Source organism: Artemia franciscana, chromosome 10 (assembly GCF_032884065.1).
Source record: "Artemia franciscana chromosome 10, ASM3288406v1, whole genome shotgun sequence".
NCBI lineage: Eukaryota > Metazoa > Arthropoda > Branchiopoda > Anostraca > Artemiidae > Artemia > Artemia franciscana.
Window position 1 is genome coordinate 51,421,202 of NC_088872.1, and position 21,653 is coordinate 51,442,854.

Here is a 21,653-nt window from a genome sequence, read left to right on the forward strand (position 1 = left end):
GATTCAGGTATCTAGGCTGGGAACGTAATGGTCATTCAGAAAATTGTTCCCAGGGGTGATCGCATCGACCCAGTGGTCCTAGAATGTCGTGAAAAGGCTCATTCTAACGGAAATAAAAAGTTCTAGTGCCCTTTTTAAGTGACCAAAAAAATTGGAGGGCATCTCTGCCCTTCCCCACGCTCATTTTTCCCCTAAGTCACCGGATCAAAATTTTGAGATTGTCATTTTGTTCAGCAAAGTCGAAAAACCAAATAACTATGTCTTTGGGGATTACTTACTCTCCCACAATCTCTGGAGGAGGGACTGCAAGTTACAAACTTTGACCATTGTTTACATATAGTAATGTTTATTGGGAAGTGTACAGACGTTTCCAGGGGGACTTTTTCTGATTGAGGGGGGGGAGGGGGTTACATGGGATTATCTTTTTCATGGAGAATTTATCATGTGGGAAAAGAAATTCTTTGAAGGGGGTGCAGGATTTTCTAGCATTCCTTAAAAAAAAACAAAAAAAACAATGAAAAATAAATATGAAAAAGTTTTTTCAACTGGATGTAAGGAGCAGCATTATGACTTAAAACGAACAGAAATTATTACGCACACGAGGAGGTTCATCACCTCCTAAATACCTCGCTCTTTACGCTAAAGTATTTTTTTGTAATTTCAACTATTTATTCTACGACCTTTGTGATTCAGGGGTCACTCTTAAAGAATTGAAATATAATTTAAGCTTTGGTGTAAAGAATGAGGTATTTACGAGGGGAGAACCCTCTCATATACGTAATAAAAATATACGAATATAAAAGCTCGTTACGTAAGTTGATTCGTAAGTGGCATATATTTATTACTAATAAAAACGTTCGTAAAACAAATTAAAAGTTCTAGTTGCCTTTCTAAGCAACCAAAAAATATGAGGGCAAATAGGCCTTCTACCCCGCCCCTTTGATCAAAACTATGAGAAAGCCATTTAGCCCAAACAAATATGCAAATTTCGTTTTAATTATTCATGTGCGGAGAGCCAAAATCAAAACATGTATTAATTCAAAAACGTTCAGAAATTAAATGAAAAAAAAACAAGTTTTTTTAACTGAAAGTAAGGAGCGACATAAGAACTTAAAACGAACAGAAATTACTTCGTATATGAAGGGGACTGTTTCCCTCCGCTCTTTACGAGAACTTTTCTTTATTGTTTAAAAAAGTAGAGTTGTAAGAAAGGGTCAAACTTTGGTGTAAAGAGCGGGGCGTTTGGGAGGGAACAGTCCCTTTCATATACGGAGTAATTTCTGTTCGTTTTAAGTTCGCTCCTTACTTTCAGCTGAAAAAACTCGTTTTTTTTTATTTAACTCATATATAAAGCATATCATAAGATAAGTACGACTTGTGACTGCAATTACTTCCGACTGAGCCTGTGACTTTTTGCAACTGTACCTATGCAACATGCGACTATAACTGCAGCTACTTGTGTCTTTCACCTCTTGCGACTACTAATATTCAAAATGTCGGTAAAGCAAATTGCCTGGTAAAACATCCCTCCTCCTTCGTGGGGAATTCCCTGATAGTTATAAGAGAGGAGCTATTACCCCACAGCACCTATATTTCGGATTAGTCCAAATTAAGGGACATTAGAGAATATTTATGCCTATTGTATATTTATCTGAAGGCTTGTTGAAAGTTAAAAAATGAACCATTTATTCTGTATGGACTACGGTATTATTTAGGGACGAATATGCCACTGCACGGCATTACAACCTCTTTAGCTGGGACGCTCAATATATGGCTCTTTGATAATTTTAAACCGTTTGGGTTATTTAGAATTTTAAATCAATAGATACTTGGCCCTCTTTGGGGCAAAATTGTTTTTGAAAAATTACTATTTGTTTTTGCTGAGGCATAGCCTTTTTCGCCACTTGAAAATTGTATTAGAACTTTTATTTTCTTTCTAATGAACCTTCCATCGATTTTCTAGAACCATTTGCACACTAATATCACCCCCATAAAAACAAACAAACGCGTATCCATGATCTTCCTGTCTCGAAAAATTCTAAATCTCTCGTTCAATCTCTCTCTTTTTCAAAAATCCGGTAAAACTGATTTGGGATGTCGTGTTTAGCGTAGAATTTGTTTCAAAAATAATAGGGTAAAGTGTGACCAGTAGTTCTTTACTATTTTGCATTTTTTCCAAATCCTACTGGCCCTTCCCTTGAAAACAGCTTTGCATACGGTTTAAGGCATTGAAATGGCTGCTATGTGTACTCTGAAGAAACAATGTAACAGCGAAATTTTTCTAAAAACCGCAATTTTTAGAAGGAAAAGTGATATTTTAAAAGTGAAATAAATCCTACGATTAAAACTCGCCCTTTACAAAATTATTTTTACATTACTTTTTGTTAACTGGCTTATTTATATGGAGCTGTTTTTCGACTAATTTGAACTAATTGAAATTTAATCCTCGTTTTTTTTTGGGGGGGGGGGGGCGTAGGAGTCTGCAATCCCTCGACTTTGAAAAATCCCCAAGATTAAAAAAAATCAATAGTGACAAATTTCACAAAAACAAACGTCAAAACTGTTCAAATTTCGTTTGTTTGTTCAAAGTTTGCATCGGTGCTACAATTAGTTGTTAGCAGTAGTAATAGATAAACTGACTAGATAGGACACAATCATTTTTAGAACTACTTGGCCTCGACTGGCAACTCTACTTATAGCCAGATCCTAATCCCCAATGTTTAACACATACTTTAGACGGGAAGGAATACACAACGTAAGGACATCGATGCCTACTTGCCTCGTTCTTTTAGAAAGTATGTAAACGTTCAAAATATGGTTATTTGTGCGTGAAGATTTTAACGAGTTTTAAACTTCATGCCTGACTTTTCTGTGGCTTTCACCCTTTTCATGAGGAAAAACTGCACCAGTATTAAAATACCTAAAACCATTAGGTTTTAGAAAAGAAAGTAAAGCCAGACCCGTTCATAGAGTTCGTGGTGCCCGGGGAAAAATTAATCACTGCGCTCCACTCCAGACTCAAATAAAAGCAGTAAAAGCCGAATCAACATGAACAATCCCCAGCCACTGCTCCCCAACTGTAGCGCCCGAGGCAGCTGCTTCCCCTTGAACGGTTCTGAATAAAGCCGTTAGGGTTAATTAACGTCTGGGTATTTTTGAAGTCATGACCTATTTAGATTGTTTGTTCGCTCCGAATATCAGTAGTCTGCCAGTTTTCATAAAAGATTAGGCCATATATTGGACCAAAATTGTACTGATGCATGTACAATTGTTGCTTGTTTAATAAGATGTATTTATTTTGAGCTAAAATTTCCCAATTTGGGTCCTTTTGTTCAATTTTGGTTCTTTTTTGGCTATTCTACTGCTTACATCTTTACTCCTCCCCACTGTACTCATTTATAATACCACTTTGGTTAGTGGGGGTATTTCTTATGCCCTTTCGGACGAGGGTTAGAGCTCTGGTGTAACAAATCCTTTGGCTGAGGGTCAGTGGTATGACTCGCCGTGAATCTGGGAAGCTTATAGCGGAATAAACTCTCACGTATTTTCTGAATATAAGATCCAGGGGATGCGGAAAACCCTGGTCTTGCTGCAAAACCAACAGGTGAGGACATTTAATTGATTTTCTAGTAATCCGTCATCACCTCTACATCCTCACCTGTTTATATGTCTTTGAAACTTAGAAGAGTGACTTATTCTAGCACCTAAGTTGAAAAATAAACAAATTCTTTGTTTAAATACTGTTCAGGCCCTTATATTTCTGAATGTAAGGGGCAAGGAGCTATTCTCTAAGCATGGCACCATATTTAGGAAAACTTTTAACAATTAGAAGTTGAAGTTAAATTCAGTAGTCCTTAACTAAGCAGCCAAGAAATACCTCTATAAGCCCAATTTAATTTTTAACCCTCTGTATTTGTGGTAGAAATAAAGGAAAAAAGGTTCCACATTAAATTTGCTTTTGCTTCTAAAATTCTCAAAACCATTACGATAATGTTAGAAATATTGTAAACACTTCCTGAAATTTTTTTAATCCGTCCTCTTTTTCTTATTTGAGCCCCTTTTTAGATGTTTTTAAACCCTGATAATGTATATTTGAACCTTGATTGAGGTCTAACTGATTTGTTTCAATTATTTTATGTTTTATTTGAACAAAATTGTCTTAAAGTTGACTTAAAGTGTTGAAAGATAAAAAGGTTTAGAGAAGTTGGATTATGAACTTTAGTAATTTCGTTTAGGATAAAGTTTGTTACTAAATGAACCTGATACTGATTTATAATTCTTATGCTCATAATACCTTAGAGCAAGAAAGCACACTGAGAAAAAGGGAAAGTTAAGAGGTTTTGAAAGATATTGAGAGAGAAGAGGAAGTTATCTCGAATTGGCGAATATGGCTTAATGGCTAAGCTGTTTTCCTTAGCACATGCTAATCTCTTGAAGTTAAACTTACCTTTAAGAAGGCCTACCTCTAAGTAGGAAAAAATAAATAGTTTCAATGCTCAAAGTTACTTTATTTTTACTTGAATAATACTGTGGATAAAACTTTACTAAATTAATATTACTAACCCTATTACTTATTTCACCTACATTGGCAGAACAGCGTTAATTTAGTTGTGTCCTAGAAAACAAGATTTTAAGTTTCTGGGAAACTTTGATAATAAGTTTTGGTAAACTAGCACATTGTACTCAGTTGTTGTTTAGCGAGTCACAGACCCGAAAACACGAGTTTCTATGTTTGGATATATAAGTCTTACATAACATTTTTCACGAGGATTATCATTTAGAACCTTTAAGTTATGCGGACACTCAGTTTTCATGCATTTCAAGTGCCTTCCCGTGCATTTTGATGAATAATGGTAAGGAAGCTCGTCATTGTGTCCACATTCGATGCAATTGATCTTTGTCGACGAACATTTACGGGGCAGATTGGACTTCTGGATTTTTGGCGGATTTTTTACCTCCATTTTTAGGATGTAACGCAACAATTTTTCTGAAATCGACTTAATTATTTGGATTGTATCGCCAAGTTTCAAGTTCTCAAGCAGTGTCAGAACTCCAGTAACTGGGAATTGTTCTATGTTCATAATTCCCAAAATTTCTAAGGATGTCATGGATCTTTCTTCTGGGTTCTCTGGATATTTCGTCCAGCTATAAAATGCTTCTAAAAAGCTTTGCCACTGGTCAACTTTAGAGTCTTTCATTATGTGACAGCAAATTTTGGAAAACTCCTTGAATTCTGCGATTGTGAACACATCAATAAAATATGGCGCTTTCTTTCCTGCAGTAATGATTGGAACAATTTCTTTTATAGCTGTCATCCTCCACTTTTGACTATCACAAAGGAAAAAAACGTTCGCGAGGGCTTCTATATTTCATGTTTTTCTGTAAATATGAATCATCATCTCAGCAACTTCATCCCGAATACCTATAAAATTGTATTTCTCAACAATATATTCAAAATCTTCCTTATCCACTTGATTGTCTACCAAAGCAACAGTTCCACGTGTATAGCATTGAATAATAAACTCCATAGTTGGAAAATGGACGTCATCTGCCATAACTGTATTTGTCTTCTTCTCAAGAAAGTCGTGTTGGAACATGCACCTAAACACATCGCTTACTGTTGTTAGTAGGATCTTTTTAGCCCTAACATCTCCACCATTGCATTGAATAGTCACTATGGTGTCATCGCTGATTGTTAGTTTACTTAAAAGGGCTGTGAAAGGTGACGGAAATGCTTTCATTTTTGGCGGTTCAATGACAGTTCTCTGACGACTCACGTCGATTCGGTGAAAAAATTGATGATGAAATCAATTGTTTTCGATGAAATACTCAGACGTGAAACAATTCTTCTCTTGAGAAGATAAGAGAGTCTAAAAAGGAAAAACAAGTCTTAGTTCAGATTATCATGTCTTTATGAAACATAGGTAGCGTTTTCAAAAGGATGTCAGTAAGACTTCTTTTCAGTTTTCAGCAAGGATTTGTCAAAACCAGGTTTAAGATAAGTATATTAACAAAAAAAAAAAAAAAAACAGGGACGGATAAAGACGTATCAGTGCTTGGGGTCTCCTGGTGCCACACTGGGCAACAGATCAGTTATAGATGTCAAATTATGGTTATTATACTTCTCTAAGGAACATATTTATTTATTGTATGTTTATTTAATGATTTTACTATTGAAAATATATATATATATATATAAATAATATTAAACTATTAAAGTGATTTATATAACTTATAATTTTATTTATATCACTTTATGTTTATATCACTTACTTATAAAAGTAAAAAGATTTTACTATTATATATATATATATATATATATATATATATATATATATATATATATATATATATATATATATACATAACTTCTAATTTGTACAATAAGATATAAGGAAAACTCCCGGTAACGAAATTTTATTAATGACATGATACTCATGCAGTTTGAATTGTGATCAATGTTATCAAACCGTTCGTGGTAACGAACTGTCATATGGAACGACACGGCTCAATAATACACGAAAGGTTAAAAAACGGAATTTTGATACTAACAGATACATCAAAAGAATAAGATGATTATGCTGATTTTAAATATATTAAATACAAAAGCTTTTTTAATTGAAAGTAAAGAGCGACATTAAAACGAACTTACTCCGTATATGAAAGGGGTTGTCCCCTCTTCAACACCCCGCTCTTTATGCTAAAGTTTGACTCTTTCTCACAACTTTGCTTTTTAAAACAATAAAAATATTTGTTGGGGGGGGGGGATGAGGAGAGGGAGCTACGTCGAAGTATATTTCCCTGGAGAAATTTTTCATGGGGGAAGAGGTAATTCCATGAAGGGGGCCCAAGATTTTCTAGCATTATTTAAAAAAAAAAAACAATGAAAAAAATAATATGAAAGTTTTTTCAACTGAAAGTAAGAGGCAGCATTAAAACTTAAAATTAACAAAAATTATTACGTATATGAGGGGTTCTTCTCCTCCTAAATAATTCGCTCTTTGCGCTAAAGTACTTTTATTAATTTCAACTATATTCTACGGCCTTTGTGACTCTGTGGTCATTCTCAAAGAAATGGGACAAAATTTAAACTTTATTGTAAAGAGCGAGGTATTAACAAGGGGCCAAACTCCTCATATACGTAATAAAAATATACGAATATAGAAGTTTGTTACATAAGATAATTTGTTGGGTACGTATATTTTTTACTAATAAAAACGCTCGTATAAAATTAAAAGCTCTAGTTGCCTTTTTAAGTAACCAAAAAATTGGAGGGCAACTAGGTCTCCTTCCTCGGTCTTTTTTCTCAAAATCTTCCGATTAAAACTATGAGAAAGCTATTTAGCCAAAAAAAAAAAAATAATATACAAATTTAGTTTTAATTATTCATGTGCGGTGAGCTAAGTTCAAAACATACATTATTTCAAAAACGTTCAGAAATCAAATAAAAAAACAAGTTTACATTAGAATATAATATATATATATATATATATATATATATATATATATATATATATATATATATATATATATATATATATACTTACAAATACAAGTCTTAACGAACTGTGATTAGGAGTGACCCAGCTCAATAGTAACCAAAACTTTAAAAAACCGTATTTTGATAGTAATAATTACATCAAAAGAATCATATTTTTATGCTGATTTTAAATATATAAGTTCCATCAAGTTTAGTCTTACACATCAAAAGTTATGATATATATATATATATATATATATATATATATATATAGAATATTTTCCTCATTTTAGAAAACATGCTGAAACCTTCCCTAAAAGTCAAATAATTATATTCAGCGTATCAGAGAACCCTACTGTAGAAGTTTCAAGTTTTTATTTAGAAAAATGTGAAATTTTTTGCCGGAAGACAGATCACAGATGCGTGTTTATTTGTATTTTTTTCCAGGGGTGATTGTGTTGATCGTGGTCCTAGAATGTCGCCAGAGGGCTCATTCTAACAAAAATTAAAAGTTTTAGTGCCCCAAGTTCTTGTTGTAATTTCGTTTTCATTATTCATGTGCGATGAGCCAAAATCAAAACATGCATTAATTTTTAAACGTTCAGAAATTAAATATAAAAAACAAGCTTTTTGTACTCCAAAAGTAAGGGGCGACATTAAAACTTAAAACGAACAGAAATTATTCCGTATCTGAAAGGGGTTGTCCCCTCCTCGACGTATTGCTTTTTACACTAAAGTTTTACTCTTTGTCATAGTTCTACTTTTTAAAACAATAAAAAACGTTAGCGTTTTTCTTTTTCTTGTTTTATTTTGGAAATTATGTAGCCGTTATTATTATGCCTTTATTACGTAGCCGTTAAAATTATTGGAAACGTAGTCCGTTTAAATTATTGGAAACTTTACTATTATACTTATAATAGTAAAAAGATTTTACTATTATACATATATATATATATATATATATATATATATATATATATATATATATATATATATATATATATATATATCATGAAAAGAGAAATCACCAATGCTACAGCACAAACACAAAAAAAAAAAAAAGAGACAGAAGGAGAAAAGGAAGACTGTTTTCCTAAATTAGTGATTAATATAGACCAGCACTTGAATGAGGCCTTAACCCTACACATCCATACAATCACATAGGTCAAACAGCATAGCCACACACAATCAACCATAAAGAATAATCCATGGACAGGCAGTCATGTCGTCAATAAGTATAAGTCGTCATTTACCAAACAATAGAAAAAATAATATAGACAAATAATTCAGAGGCAACACCCAACATAAGGGCTCATCAGGAGAATACACTGGCCTATATAGGGTTTTACCACTCTAAATTCTCTACCCAGCACAGTGTTGTGGCTACCACAGAATATCCATGGCATCCCCGCGTCAGGTATCACCCCCAAAATACATGCCTATGAAAAAAAAAACAGCAAATGTAAAACAACCAAGTAAAACCAAAACAAGCTTATCCTGTAAATATATCCCTCCCTTTAGCAACAATAGGTAAACTAAATATTATAAATTTTACCAAATCACAAATATTAACACATTGCAAAAAACCTGAATGAACTAAACAATTATATAATTCATCTTTATATATAATATATATATATATATATATATATATATATATATATATATATATATATATATATATATATACATAACTTCTAATTTGTACAATAAGATTTAAGGAAAACTCCCGGTAACGAAATTTTATTGATGACATGATATATATACATAACTTCTAATTTGTACAATAAGATTTAAGGAAAACTCCCGGTAACGAAATTTTATTGATGACATGATACTCATGCAGTTTGAATTGTGATCAATCTTATCAAACCGTTCGTGGTAACGAACTGTCGTATGGAGCGACACGGCTCAATAATACACGAAAGGCTAAAAAACGGGATTTTGATACTAAGAGATACATCAAAAGAATAAGATGATTATGCTGATTTTAAATATATTAAATACAAAAGCTTTTTTAATTGAAAGTAAAGAGCGACATTAAAACGAACTTACTCCGTATATGAAAGGGGTGTTCCCCTCTTCAACACCCCGCTCTTTATGCTAAAGTTTGACTCTTTGTCACAACTTTGCTTTTTAAAACAATAAAAAATCTTTGTTGGGGGGGGGGGGGGGGTGAGGAGAGGGAGCTACGTGGAAGTATATTTCCCTGGAGAAATTTTTCATGGGGGAAGAGGTAATTCCATGAAGGGGGCCCAAGATTTTCTAGCATTATTAAAAAAAAAAATGAAAAAAATAATAAAAAAGTTTTTTAAACTGAAAGTAAGAAGCAGCATTAAAACTTAAAATTAACAGAAATTATTACGTATATGAGGGGTTCTTCTCCTCCAAAATAATTCGCTCTTTGCGCTAAAGTACTTTTATTAATTTCAACTATATTCTACGGCCTTTGTGACTCTGTGGTCATTCTCAAAGAAATGGGACAAAATTTAAACTTTATTGTAAAGAGCGAGGTATTAACAAGGGGCCAAACTCCTCATATACGTAATAAAAATATACGAATATAGAAGTTTGTTACATAAGATAATTTGTTGGGTACGTATATTTTTTACTAATAAAAACGCTCGTATAAAATTAAAAGCTCTAGTTGCCTTTTTAAGTAACCAAAAAATTGGAGCTCAACTAGGTCTCCTCCCTCGCTCTTTTTTCTCAAAATCTTCCGATTAAAACTATGAGAAAGCTATTTAGCCAAAAAAAAATTAATATGCAAATTTAGTTTTAATTATTCATGTGCGGTGAGCTAAGTTCAAAACATACATTATTTCAAAAACGTTCAGAAATCAAATAAAAAAACAAGTTTACATTAGAATATAATATATATATATATATATATATATATATATATATATATATATATATATATATATATATATATATATATATATATATATATATATATATATATATATATATATATATATATATATATATATATATATATATATATATATATACTTACAAATACAAGTCTTAACGAACTGTGATTAGGAGTGACCCGGCTCAATAGTAACCAAAACTTTAAAAAACCGTATTTTGATAGTAATAATTACATCAAAAGAATCATATTTTTATGCTGATTTTAAATATATAAGTTCTATCAAGTTTAGTCTTACACATCAAAAGTTATGATATATATATATATATATATATATATATATATATATATATATATATATATATATATATATATATATATATATATATATATATATATATATATAAGAATATTTGCCTCATTTTAGAAAATATGCTGAAACCTTCCCTAAAAGTCAAATAATTATATTCAGCGTATCAGAGAACCCTACTGTAGAAGTTTCAAGTTTTTATTTAGAAAAATGTGAAATTTTTTGCCGGAAGACAGATCACAGATGCGTGTTTATTTGTGTTTTTTTTTTCCAGGGGTGATTGTATTGATCGTGGTCCTAGAATGTCGCGAGAGGGCTCATTCTAACAAAAATTAAAAGTTTTAGTGCCCCAAGTTCTAGTTGTAATTTCGTTTTCATTATTCATGTGCGATGAGCCAAAATCAAAACATGCATTAATTTTTAAACGTTCAGAAATTAAATATAAAAAAACAAGCTTTTTGTACTCCAAAAGTAAGGGGCGACATTAAAACTTAAAACGAACAGAAATTATTCCGTATCTGAAAGGGGTTGTCCCCTCCTCGACGTATTGCTTTTTACACTAAAGTTTTACTCTTTGTCATAGTTCTACTTTTTAAAACAATAAAAAACGTTAGCGTTTTTCTTTTTCTTGTTTTATTTTAGAAATTATGTAGTTGTTATTATTATGCCTTTATTACGTAGCCGTTTAAATTATTGGAAACGTAGTCTGTATTATATAGCACTAAAAACATATGACACCAAAAAGTTTAGCAAGGTTCAGTTTTCTTTTTAAAGGATACCTTAGTCTTAAAGAATTTCATCCTTTCAGTTCAATATTCCGATGAACCATTGACTTATCAAAGACAACTTGTCATATTCAAACATAAATTGAAATTCTGATTGCTTCGGGTTCTGATGGACTGGTGAAACTAGTTAATAGTAATTTCATTGTGTCTGAAACTTTCAATAGACAACCTATTCAAACTCAAAACGAGTAAAAGTTTTAAAAAGTTGGGCGGACGACCCCCATGTTTTCTTAGACCAGAACATAATTTGCACTTTACTAAAAAACATGGATTGTTAGTTTAATATGCATATTCTGATATTTACTCCTTAAATTCTTAATACTTCTTTATTTATTAAAGTAAAAAAGTGGAAACATTTAAAATATGTTTTGTTTTCAGCAAAGTATAAATTATGTTCTGGTCTAAAATATAATCGTGTATAACAGTAGCCCATTCGCAACGCTACAATCTCTTCTTTTTTTGAGGGCTTAATTGACAAGTCTATATTTCTAACTAAATTTGGACAACTTTTTATTTTTGTTTCCGGTTCTATTTCATTGGGTTTAGTCATTAAAAAATGATTTGCCTAATCTTGGTAGGATTTTTAACCATGTCAAGGCTTTTTTTCTAAATTAAAAAATAGCTTTATAAATCTTTAAGCCCGTATAAATCAGGATCTAGCTAAGGACTACAGAAGAACTCATTGTGTTTATGCTACACAAGTGTCCTAATATCCTAGTCATGATTTTTGGGACCCAAATCGGATGAAACCTTTGTGGGGGAGTATTAAATTTTTATAATTAAGGTGCAGCATAAAAAAGGAATAAACTATAAAAGTTAAGTTGCCAAACAGAGTACAACAGCATAGCCCATAATTAAGAATACCATTAAGGGAAAAAAAACGGGACTATATGCTTGTCCTATGTGTGGATCTCAGGATGAAAGTTTAATACATCTTTTGCGCAAATAAACGGCTTTCAAAAGTTATCAAAGGCTAATTTATTTTGGAAGCGCTAAATGTAAGCAGAACAAAATACTATTCTGGGGCATCATTCAGGCCTTTCATGAGAACATGAAGACTTCGTCTATCTAATTTACCCAAAATTTCACTTTACGTACAAGTTTAAGGGACGAAAATAGTACTAGTAATAAAGGCGGATCTAGAGCAAAATGTTAAGGGGGAGGATGTGACAAAGACGCCAATAATTGACCAAATTGGCAACTTTATTTTAAAAAGTGGGTAAAAGGCAGAAAAAACGAATTAGGGTGTCAAAAAAAATCTTTGGGGAGGCCCGTGGTTCCCCTGGATTAGGCCTGGTTTCTTAACTAGGTAAAATACCAACAGAAAACTACTTTTTACCTTAGTCTTTCAGCAAAGGTGCAAAGAATTTAATCCCTTCAATTCAGTATTCCGATGAAGATTGACAAGACAACTTATAATATTCAAACCTAGATTGAAATTCTGACCTGATTGTTTCGGGTTGTGATTGACTGATGAATCTAAATAAAAATGATTTCATTATGTCTGAAATTTCAATGTCCCATTATGTATATTTTCCGATAATGATGGTTTTTATGCAAAAGAAGTCCACCCCGATATTCTGACAAAATTTTATCCTTTCCCTACAAAAATGGATTTTTGATTTGTGAGAAAAGAAAGTATCAAAGGAGAAAAGGGGAGAAGGTAGAATCTATTGCTTGTCCTATGTGTGGATCTCAGGATGAAAGTTTAATACATCTTTTGCGCAAATGTGTCGAATTAAATGAATGGAGGCGAGAGACGTATGGTAAAGAAAAATTGAATGAGATATGGATGGTAGATAGAATGAAAAAGACAAATTTCCTGAGTGTTAAAATAATAGCAAGGTTTGTCAGGATTGCAGCGGCACATCGTGAGCGTTTTCTTTAAATAGTATTAATTTGTTTTAATTAATTTGTTGTTTGTTTTTGTTATGTAAATTTCCTATGGCACACGGGCTTTTTCTGGAATAAGTTATTATATTATACATTATATATTTTCTTGCATTCACTCAACGGACTTCATGGAAAATTTTGGCAAAAATATGTGTTTTAAGTTGATAATGAGGAATTCTTAGTGCTGAAGACTAATTATGGTCCAATTGTGTCAGATGGCATTGAAAAGTCCCGTGAGATTTGACTTCTTTTACATAAAAAACATCATTATCGGAAAATGTACATAATGGGACATTGAAATTTCAGACATAATGAAATCATTTTTAACTAGATTTATCAGTCAATCACAACCCGAAACAATCAGGTCAGAATTTCAATCTAGGTTTGAATATTATAAGTTGTCTTGTCAATCTTCATCGGAATACTGAATTGAAAGGATTAAATTCTTTGCACCTTTGCTGAAAGACTAAGGTAAAAAGTAGTTTTCTGTTGGTATTTTACCTAGTCAAGAAACCAGGCCTAATCCAGGGGAACCGCGGGCCTCCCCAAAGATTTTTTTTGACACCCTAATTCGTTTTTTCTGCCTTTTACCCACTTTTTAAAATAAAGTTGCCAATTTGGTCAATTATTGGCATCTTTGTCACATCCTCCCCCTTAACATTTTGCTCTAGATCCGCCTTTATTACTAGTACTATTTTCGTCCCTTAAACTTGTACGTAAAGTGAAATTCTGGGTAAATTAGATAGACGAAGTCTTCATGTTCTCATGAAAGGCCTGAATGATGCCCCAGAATAGTATTTTGTTCTGCTTACATTTAGCGCTTCCAAAATAAATTAGCCTTTGATAACTTTTGAAAGCCGTTTTTTTTCCCTTAATGGTATTCTTAATCATGGGCTATGCTGTTGTACTCTGTTTGGCAACTTAACTTTTATAGTTTATTCCTTTTTTATGCTGCACCTTAATTATAAAGATTTATTACTCCCCCACAAAGGTTTCATCCGATTTGGGTCCCAAAAATCATGACTAGGATATTAGGACACTTGTGTAGCATAAACACAATGAGTTCTTCTGTAGTCCTTAGCTAGATCCTGATTTATACGGGCTTAAAGATTTATAAAGCTATTTTTTAATTTAGAAAAAAAGCCTTGACATGGTTAAAAATCCTGCCAAGATTAGACAAATCATTTTTTAATGACTAAACCCAATGAAATAGAACCGGAAACAAAAATAAAAAGTTGTCCAAATTTAGTTAGAAATATAGACTTGTCAATTAAGCCCTCAAAAAAAGAAGAGATTGTAGCGTTGCGAATGGGCTACTGTTATACACGATTATATTTTAGACCAGAACATAATTTATACTTTGCTGAAAACAAAACATATTTTAAATGTTTCCACTTTTTTACTTTAATAAATAAAGAAGTATTAAGAATTTAAGGAGTAAATATCAGAATATGCATATTAAACTAACAATCCATGTTTTTTAGTAAAGTGCAAATTATGTTCTGGTCTAAGAAAACATAGGGGTCGTCCGCCCAACTTTTTAAAACTTTTACTCGTTTTGAGTTTGAATAGGTTGTCTATTGAAATTTTCAGACACAATGACATTACTATTAACTAGTTTCACCAGTCCATCAGAACCCGAAGCAATCAGAATTTCAATTTATGTTTGAATATGACAAGATGTCTTTGATAAGTCAATGGTTCATCGGAATATTGAACTGAAAGGATGAAATTCTTTAAGACTAAGGTATCCTTTAAAAAGAAAACTGAACCTTGCTAAACTTTCTGGTGTCATATGTTTTTAGTGCTATATAATACAGACTACGTTTCCAATAATTTAAACGGCTACGTAATAAAGGCATAATAATAACGGCTACATAATTTCCAAAATAAAACAAGAAAAAGAAAAACGCTAACGTTTTTTATTGTTTTAAAAAGTAGAACTATGACAAAGAGTAAAACTTTAGTGTAAAAAGCAATACGTCGAGGAGGGGACAACCCCTTTCAGATACGGAATAATTTCTGTTCGTTTTAAGTTTTAATGTCGCCCCTTACTTTTGGAGTACAAAAAGCTTGTTTTTTATATTTAATTTCTGAACGTTTAAAAATTAATGCATGTTTTGATTTTGGCTCATCGCACATGAATAATGAAAACGAAATTACAACTAGAACTTGGGGCACTAAAACTTTTAATTTTTGTTAGAATGAGCCCTCTGGCGACATTCTAGGACCACGATCAACACAATCACCCCTGGAAAAAAAATACAAATAAACACGCATCTGTGATCTGTCTTCCGGCAAAAAATTTCACATTTTTCTAAATAAAAACTTGAAACTTCTACAGTAGGGTTCTCTGATACGCTGAATATAATTATTTGACTTTTAGGGAAGGTTTCAGCATGTTTTCTAAAATGAGGAAAATATTCTTATATATATATATATATATATATATATATATATATATATATACATAACTTTTGATGTGTAAGACTAAACTTGATGGAACTTATATATTTAAAATCAGCATAAAAATATGATTCTTTTGATGTAATTATTACTATCAAAATACGGTTTTTTAAAGTTTTGGTTACTATTGAGCTGGGTCACTCCTAATCACAGTTCGTTAAGACTTGTATTTGTAAGTATATATATATATATATATATATATATATATATATATATATATATATATATATATATATATATATATATATATCTAATGTAAACTTGTTTTTTTATTTGATTTCTGAACGTTTTTGAAATAATGTATGTTTTGAACTTAGCTCACCGCACATGAATAATTAAAACTAAATTTGTATATTATTTTTTTTTTTTTGGCTAAATAGCTTTCTCATAGTTTTAATCGGAAGATTTTGAGAAAAAAGACCGAGGAAGGAGACCTAGTTGCCCTCCAATTTTTTGGTTACTTAAAAAGGCAACTAGAGCTTTTAATTTTATACGAGCGTTTTTATTAGTAAAAAATATACGTACCCAACAAATTACCTTATGTAACAAACTTCTATATTCGTATATTTTTATTACGTATATGAGGAGTTTGGCCCCTTGTTAATACCTCGCTCTTTACAATAAAGTTTAAATTTTGTCCCATTTCTTTGAGAATGACCACAGAGTCACAAAGGCCGTAGAATATAGTTGAAATTAATAAAAGTACTTTAGCGCAAAGAGCGAATTATTTAGGAGGAGAAGAACCCCTCATATACGTAATAATTTTTGTTAATTTTAAGTTTTAATGCTGCCTCTTACTTTCAGTTGAAAAAACTTTCATATTATTTTTTTCATTGTTTTTTTTTAAATAATGCTAGAAAATCTTGGGCCCCCTTCATGGAATTACCTCTTCCCCCATGAAAAATTTCTCCAGGGAAATATACTTCGACGTAGCTCCCTCTCCTCATCCCCCCCCCCAACAAATATTTTTATTGTTTTAAAAAGCAAAGTTGTGACAAAGAGTCAAACTTTAGCATAAAGAGCGGGGTGTTGAAGAGGGGACAACCCCTTTCATATACGGAGTAAGTTCGTTTTAATGTCGCTCTTTACTTTCAATTAAAAAAGCTTTTGTATTTAATATATTTAAAATCAGCATAATCATCTTATTCTTTTGATGTATCTGTTAGTATCAAAATTCCGTTTTTTAACCTTTCGTGTATTATTGAGCCGTGTCGTTCCATATGACAGTTCGTTACCACGAACGGTTTGATAACATTGATCACAATTCAAACTGCATGAGTATCATGTCATTAATAAAATTTCGTTACCGGGAGTTTTCCTTATATCTTATTGTACAAATTAGAAGTTATGTATATATATATATATATATATATATATATATATATATATATATATATATATATATATAATAGTAAAATCTTTTTACTTTTATAAGTAAGTGATATAAACATAAAGTGATATAAATAAAATTATAAGTTATATAAATCACTTTAATAGTTTAATATTATTTATATATATATATATTTTCAATAGTAAAATCATTAAATAAACATACAATAAATAAATATGTTCCTTAGAGAAGTATAATAACCATAATTTGACATCTATAACTGATCTGTTGCCCAGTGTGGCACCAGGAGACCCCAAGCACTGATACGTCTTTATCCGTCCCTGTTTTTTTTTTTTTTTTTGTTAATATACTTATCTTAAACCTGGTTTTGACAAATCCTTGCTGAAAACTGAAAAGAAGTCTTACTGACATCCTTTTGAAAACGCTACCTATGTTTCATAAAGACATGATAATCTGAACTAAGACTTGTTTTTCCTTTTTAGACTCTCTTATCTTCTCAAGAGAAGAATTGTTTCACGTCTGAGTATTTCATCGAAAACAATTGATTTCATCATCAATTTTTTCACCGAATCGACGTGAGTCGTCACAGAACTGTCATTGAACCGCCAAAAATGAAAGCATTTCCGTCACCTTTCACAGCCCTTTTAAGTAAACTAACAATCAGCGATGACACCATAGTGACTATTCAATGCAATGGTGGAGATGTTAGGGCTAAAAAGATCCTACTAACAACAGTAAGCGATGTGTTTAGGTGCATGTTCCAACACGACTTTCTTGAGAAGAAGACAAATACAGTTATGGCAGATGACGTCCATTTTCCAACTATGGAGTTTATTATTCAATGCTATACACGTGGAACTGTTGCTTTGGTAGACAATCAAGTAGATAAGGAAGATTTTGAATATATTGTTGAGAAATACAATTTTATAGGTATTCGGGATGAAGTTGCTGAGATGATGATTCATATTTACAGAAAAATAGGAAATATAGAAGCCCTCGCGAACGTTTTTTTCCTTTGTGATAGTCAAAAGTGGAGGATGACAGCTATAAAAGAAATTGTTCCAATCATTACTGCGGGAAAGAAAGCGCCATATTTTATTGATGTGTTCACAATCGCAGAATTCAAGGAGTTTTCCAAAATTTGCTGTCACATAATGAAAGACTCTAAAGTTGACCAGTGGCAAAGCTTTTTAGAAGCATTTTATAGCTGGACGAAATATCCAGAGAACCCAGAAGAAAGATCCATGACATCCTTAGAAATTTTGGGAATGATGAACATAGAACAATTCCCAGTTACTGGAGTTCTGACACTGCTTGAGAACTTGAAACTTGGCGATACAATCCAAATAATTAAGTCGATTTCAGAAAAATTGTTGCGTTACATCCTAAAAATAGAGGTAAAAAATCCGCCAAAAATCCAGAAGTCCGATCTGCCCCCTAAATGTTCGTCGACAAAGATCAATTGCATCGAATGTGGACACAATGACGAGCTTCCTTACCATTATTTATCAAAATGCACGGGAAGGCACTTGAAAGGCATGAAAACTGAGTGTCCGCATAACTTAAAGGTTCTAAATGATAATCCTCGTGAAAAATGTTATGTAAGACTTATATATCCAAACATAGAAACTCGTGTTTTCGGGTCTGTGACTCGCTAAACAACAACTGAGTGCAATGTGCTAGTTTACCAAAACTTATTATCAAAGTTTCCCAGAAACTTAAAATCTTGATTTCTAGGACACAACAAAATTAACGCTGTTCTGCCAATGTAGGTGAAATAAGTAATAGGATTAGTAATATTAATTTAGTAAAGTTTAATCCACAGTATTATTCAAGTAAAAATAAAGCAACTTTGAGCATTGAAACTATTTAATTTTTCCTACTTAGAGGTAGGCCTTCTTAAAGGTAAGTTTAACTTCAAGAGATTAGCATGTGCTAAGGAAAACAGCTTAGCCATAAGCCATTAAGCCATATTCGCCAATTCGAGATAACTTCCTCTTCTCTCTCAATATCTTTCAAAACCACTTAACTTTCCCTTTTCCTCAGTGTACTCTCTTGCTCTAAGGTATTATGAGTATAAGAATTATAAATCAGTATCAGGCTCATTTAGTAACAAACTTTATCCTAAACGAAATTACTAAAGTTCATAATCCAACTTCTCTAAACCTTTTTATCTTTCAACACTTTAAGTCAACTTTGAGACAATTTTGTTCAAATAAAACATAAAATAATTGAAACAAATCAGTTAGACCTCAATCAAGGTTCAAATATACATTATCAGGGTTTAAAAATATCTAAAAAGGGGCTCAAATAAGAAAAAGAGGACGGATTAAAAAAATTTCAAGAAGTGGTTACAATATTTCTAACACTATTGTAATGGTTTTGAGAATTTTAGAAGCAAAAGCAAATTTAATGTGGAACCTTTTTTCCTTTATTTCTACCACAAATACAGAGGGTTAAAAATTAAATTGGGCTTATAGAGGTATTTCTTGGCTGCTTAGTTAAGGACTACTGAATTTAACTTCAACTTCTAATTGTTAAAAGTTTTCCTAAATATGGTGCCATGCTTAGAGAATAGCTCTTTGCCCCTTACATTCAGAAATATAAGGGCCTGAACAGTATTTAAACAAAGAATTTGTTTATTTTTCAACTTAGGTGCCAGAATAAGTCACTCTTCTAAGTTTCAAAGACATAGAAACAGGTGAGGATGTAGAGGTGATGACGGATTACTAGAAAATCAATTAAATGTCCTCACCTGTTGGTTTTGCAGCAAGACCAGGGTTTTCCGCATCCCCTGGATCTTATATTCAGAGAATACGTGAGACTTTATTCCGCTATAAGCTCCCCAGATTCACGTTGAGTCATACCACTGACCCTCAGCCAAAGGATTTGTTACACCAGAGCTCTAACCCTCGTCTGAAAGGGCATAAGAAATACCCCCACTAACCAAAGTGGTATTATAAATGAGTACAGTGGGGAGGAGTAAAGATGTAAGCAGTAGAATAGCCAAAAAGAACCAAAATTGAACAAAAGGACCCAAATTGGGAAATTTTAGCTCAAAATAAATACATCTTATTAAACAAGCAACAATTGTACATGCATCAGTACAATTTTGGTCCAATATATGGCCTAATCTTTTATGAAAACTGGCAGACTACTGATATTCGGAGCGAACAAACAATTTAAATAGGTCATGACTTCAAAAATACTCAGACGTTAATTAACCCTAACGGCTTTATTCAGAACCGTTCAAGGGGAAGCAGCTGCCTCGGGCGCTACGGTTGGGGAGCAGTGGCTGGGGATTGTTCATGTTGATTCGGCTTTTACTGCTTTTATTTGAGTCTGGAGTGGAGCGCAGTGATTAATTTTTCCCCGGGCACCACGAACTCTATGAACGGGTCTGGCTTTACTTTCTTTTCTAATACCTAATGGTTTTAGGTATTTTAAAACTGTGCAGTTTTTCCTCATTTCTACCATAAGAAAAGGGTGAAAGCTACAGAAAAGTCAGGCATGAAGTTTAAAACTCGTTAAAATCTTCACGCACAAATAACCATATTTAGAACGTTTACATACTTTCTAAAAGAACGAGGCAAGTAGGCATCGATGTCCTTACGTTGTGTATTGGGGATTAGGATCTGGCTATAAGTAGAGTTGCCAGTCGAGGCCAAGTAGTTCTAAAAATGATTGTGTCCTATCTAGTCAGTTTATCTATTACTACTGCTAACAACTAATTGTAGCACCGATGCAAACTTCGAACAAACAAACACCAGCTTTGAACAAACAAACGAAATTTGAACAGTTTTGACGTTTGTTTTTGTGAAATTTGTCACTATTGATTTTTTTTAATCTTGGGGATTTTTCAAAGTCGAGGGATTGCAGACTCCTACGCCCCCCCCCAAAAAAAAAAACGAGTATTAAATTTCAATTAGTTCAAATTAGTCGAAAAACAGCTACATATAAATAAGCCAGTTAACAAAAAGTAATGTAAAAATAATTTTGTAAAGGGCGAGTTTTAATCGTAGGCATTTATTTCACTTTTAAAATATCACTTTTCCTTCTAAAAATTGCGTTTTTTAGAAAAATGTCGCTGTTACATTGTTTCTTCAGAGTACACATAGCAGTCATTTCAATGCCTTAAACCGTATGCAAAGCTGTTTTCAAGGGAAGGGCCAGTAGGATTTGGAAAAAATCCAAAATAGTAAAGAACTACTGGTCACACTTTACCCTATTATTTTTGAAACAAATTCTACGCTAAACACGACATCCCAAATCAGTTTTACCGGATTTTTGAAAAAGAGAGAGATTGAACGAGAGATTTAGAATTTTTCGAGACAGGAAGATCATGGATACGTGTTTGTTTGTTTTTATGGGGGTGATATTAGTGTGCAAATGGTTCTAGAAAATCGATGGAAGGTTCATTAGAAAGAAAATAAAAGTTCTAATACATTTTTCAAGTGGCGAAAAAGGCTATGCCTCAGCAAAAACAAATAGTA

At 32.3% G+C, this 21,653-nt stretch overlaps 1 protein-coding gene and 1 long non-coding RNA gene across 4 annotated transcripts in view; both read left to right on the forward strand.

Moving 5' to 3' along the window:
- Nucleotides 1-19,017, forward strand: part of LOC136032335 (uncharacterized) — a 109,895-nt gene extending 90,878 nt beyond the window's left edge. For 2 of the 3 annotated variants that reach the window (XR_010618706.1, XM_065712654.1), the window contains one exon: nt 17,643-19,017. Coding sequence is in view for 2 of the 3 variants with exons in the window: in XM_065712654.1 (XP_065568726.1) it covers nt 17,772-18,818 (1,047 nt within the window). In the remaining variant the exon portion in view is untranslated. Of the gene's footprint in view, nt 1-5,818; nt 5,992-17,642 lie in introns of those variants that run through there. The other variant, XM_065712655.1, reaches the window with a different exon arrangement.
- The window catches only part of LOC136032340 (uncharacterized), a 513,312-nt gene that overhangs the window by 407,674 nt on the left and 83,985 nt on the right, over nt 1-21,653 (forward strand). The gene's annotated exons all lie outside the window — the stretch shown is intronic.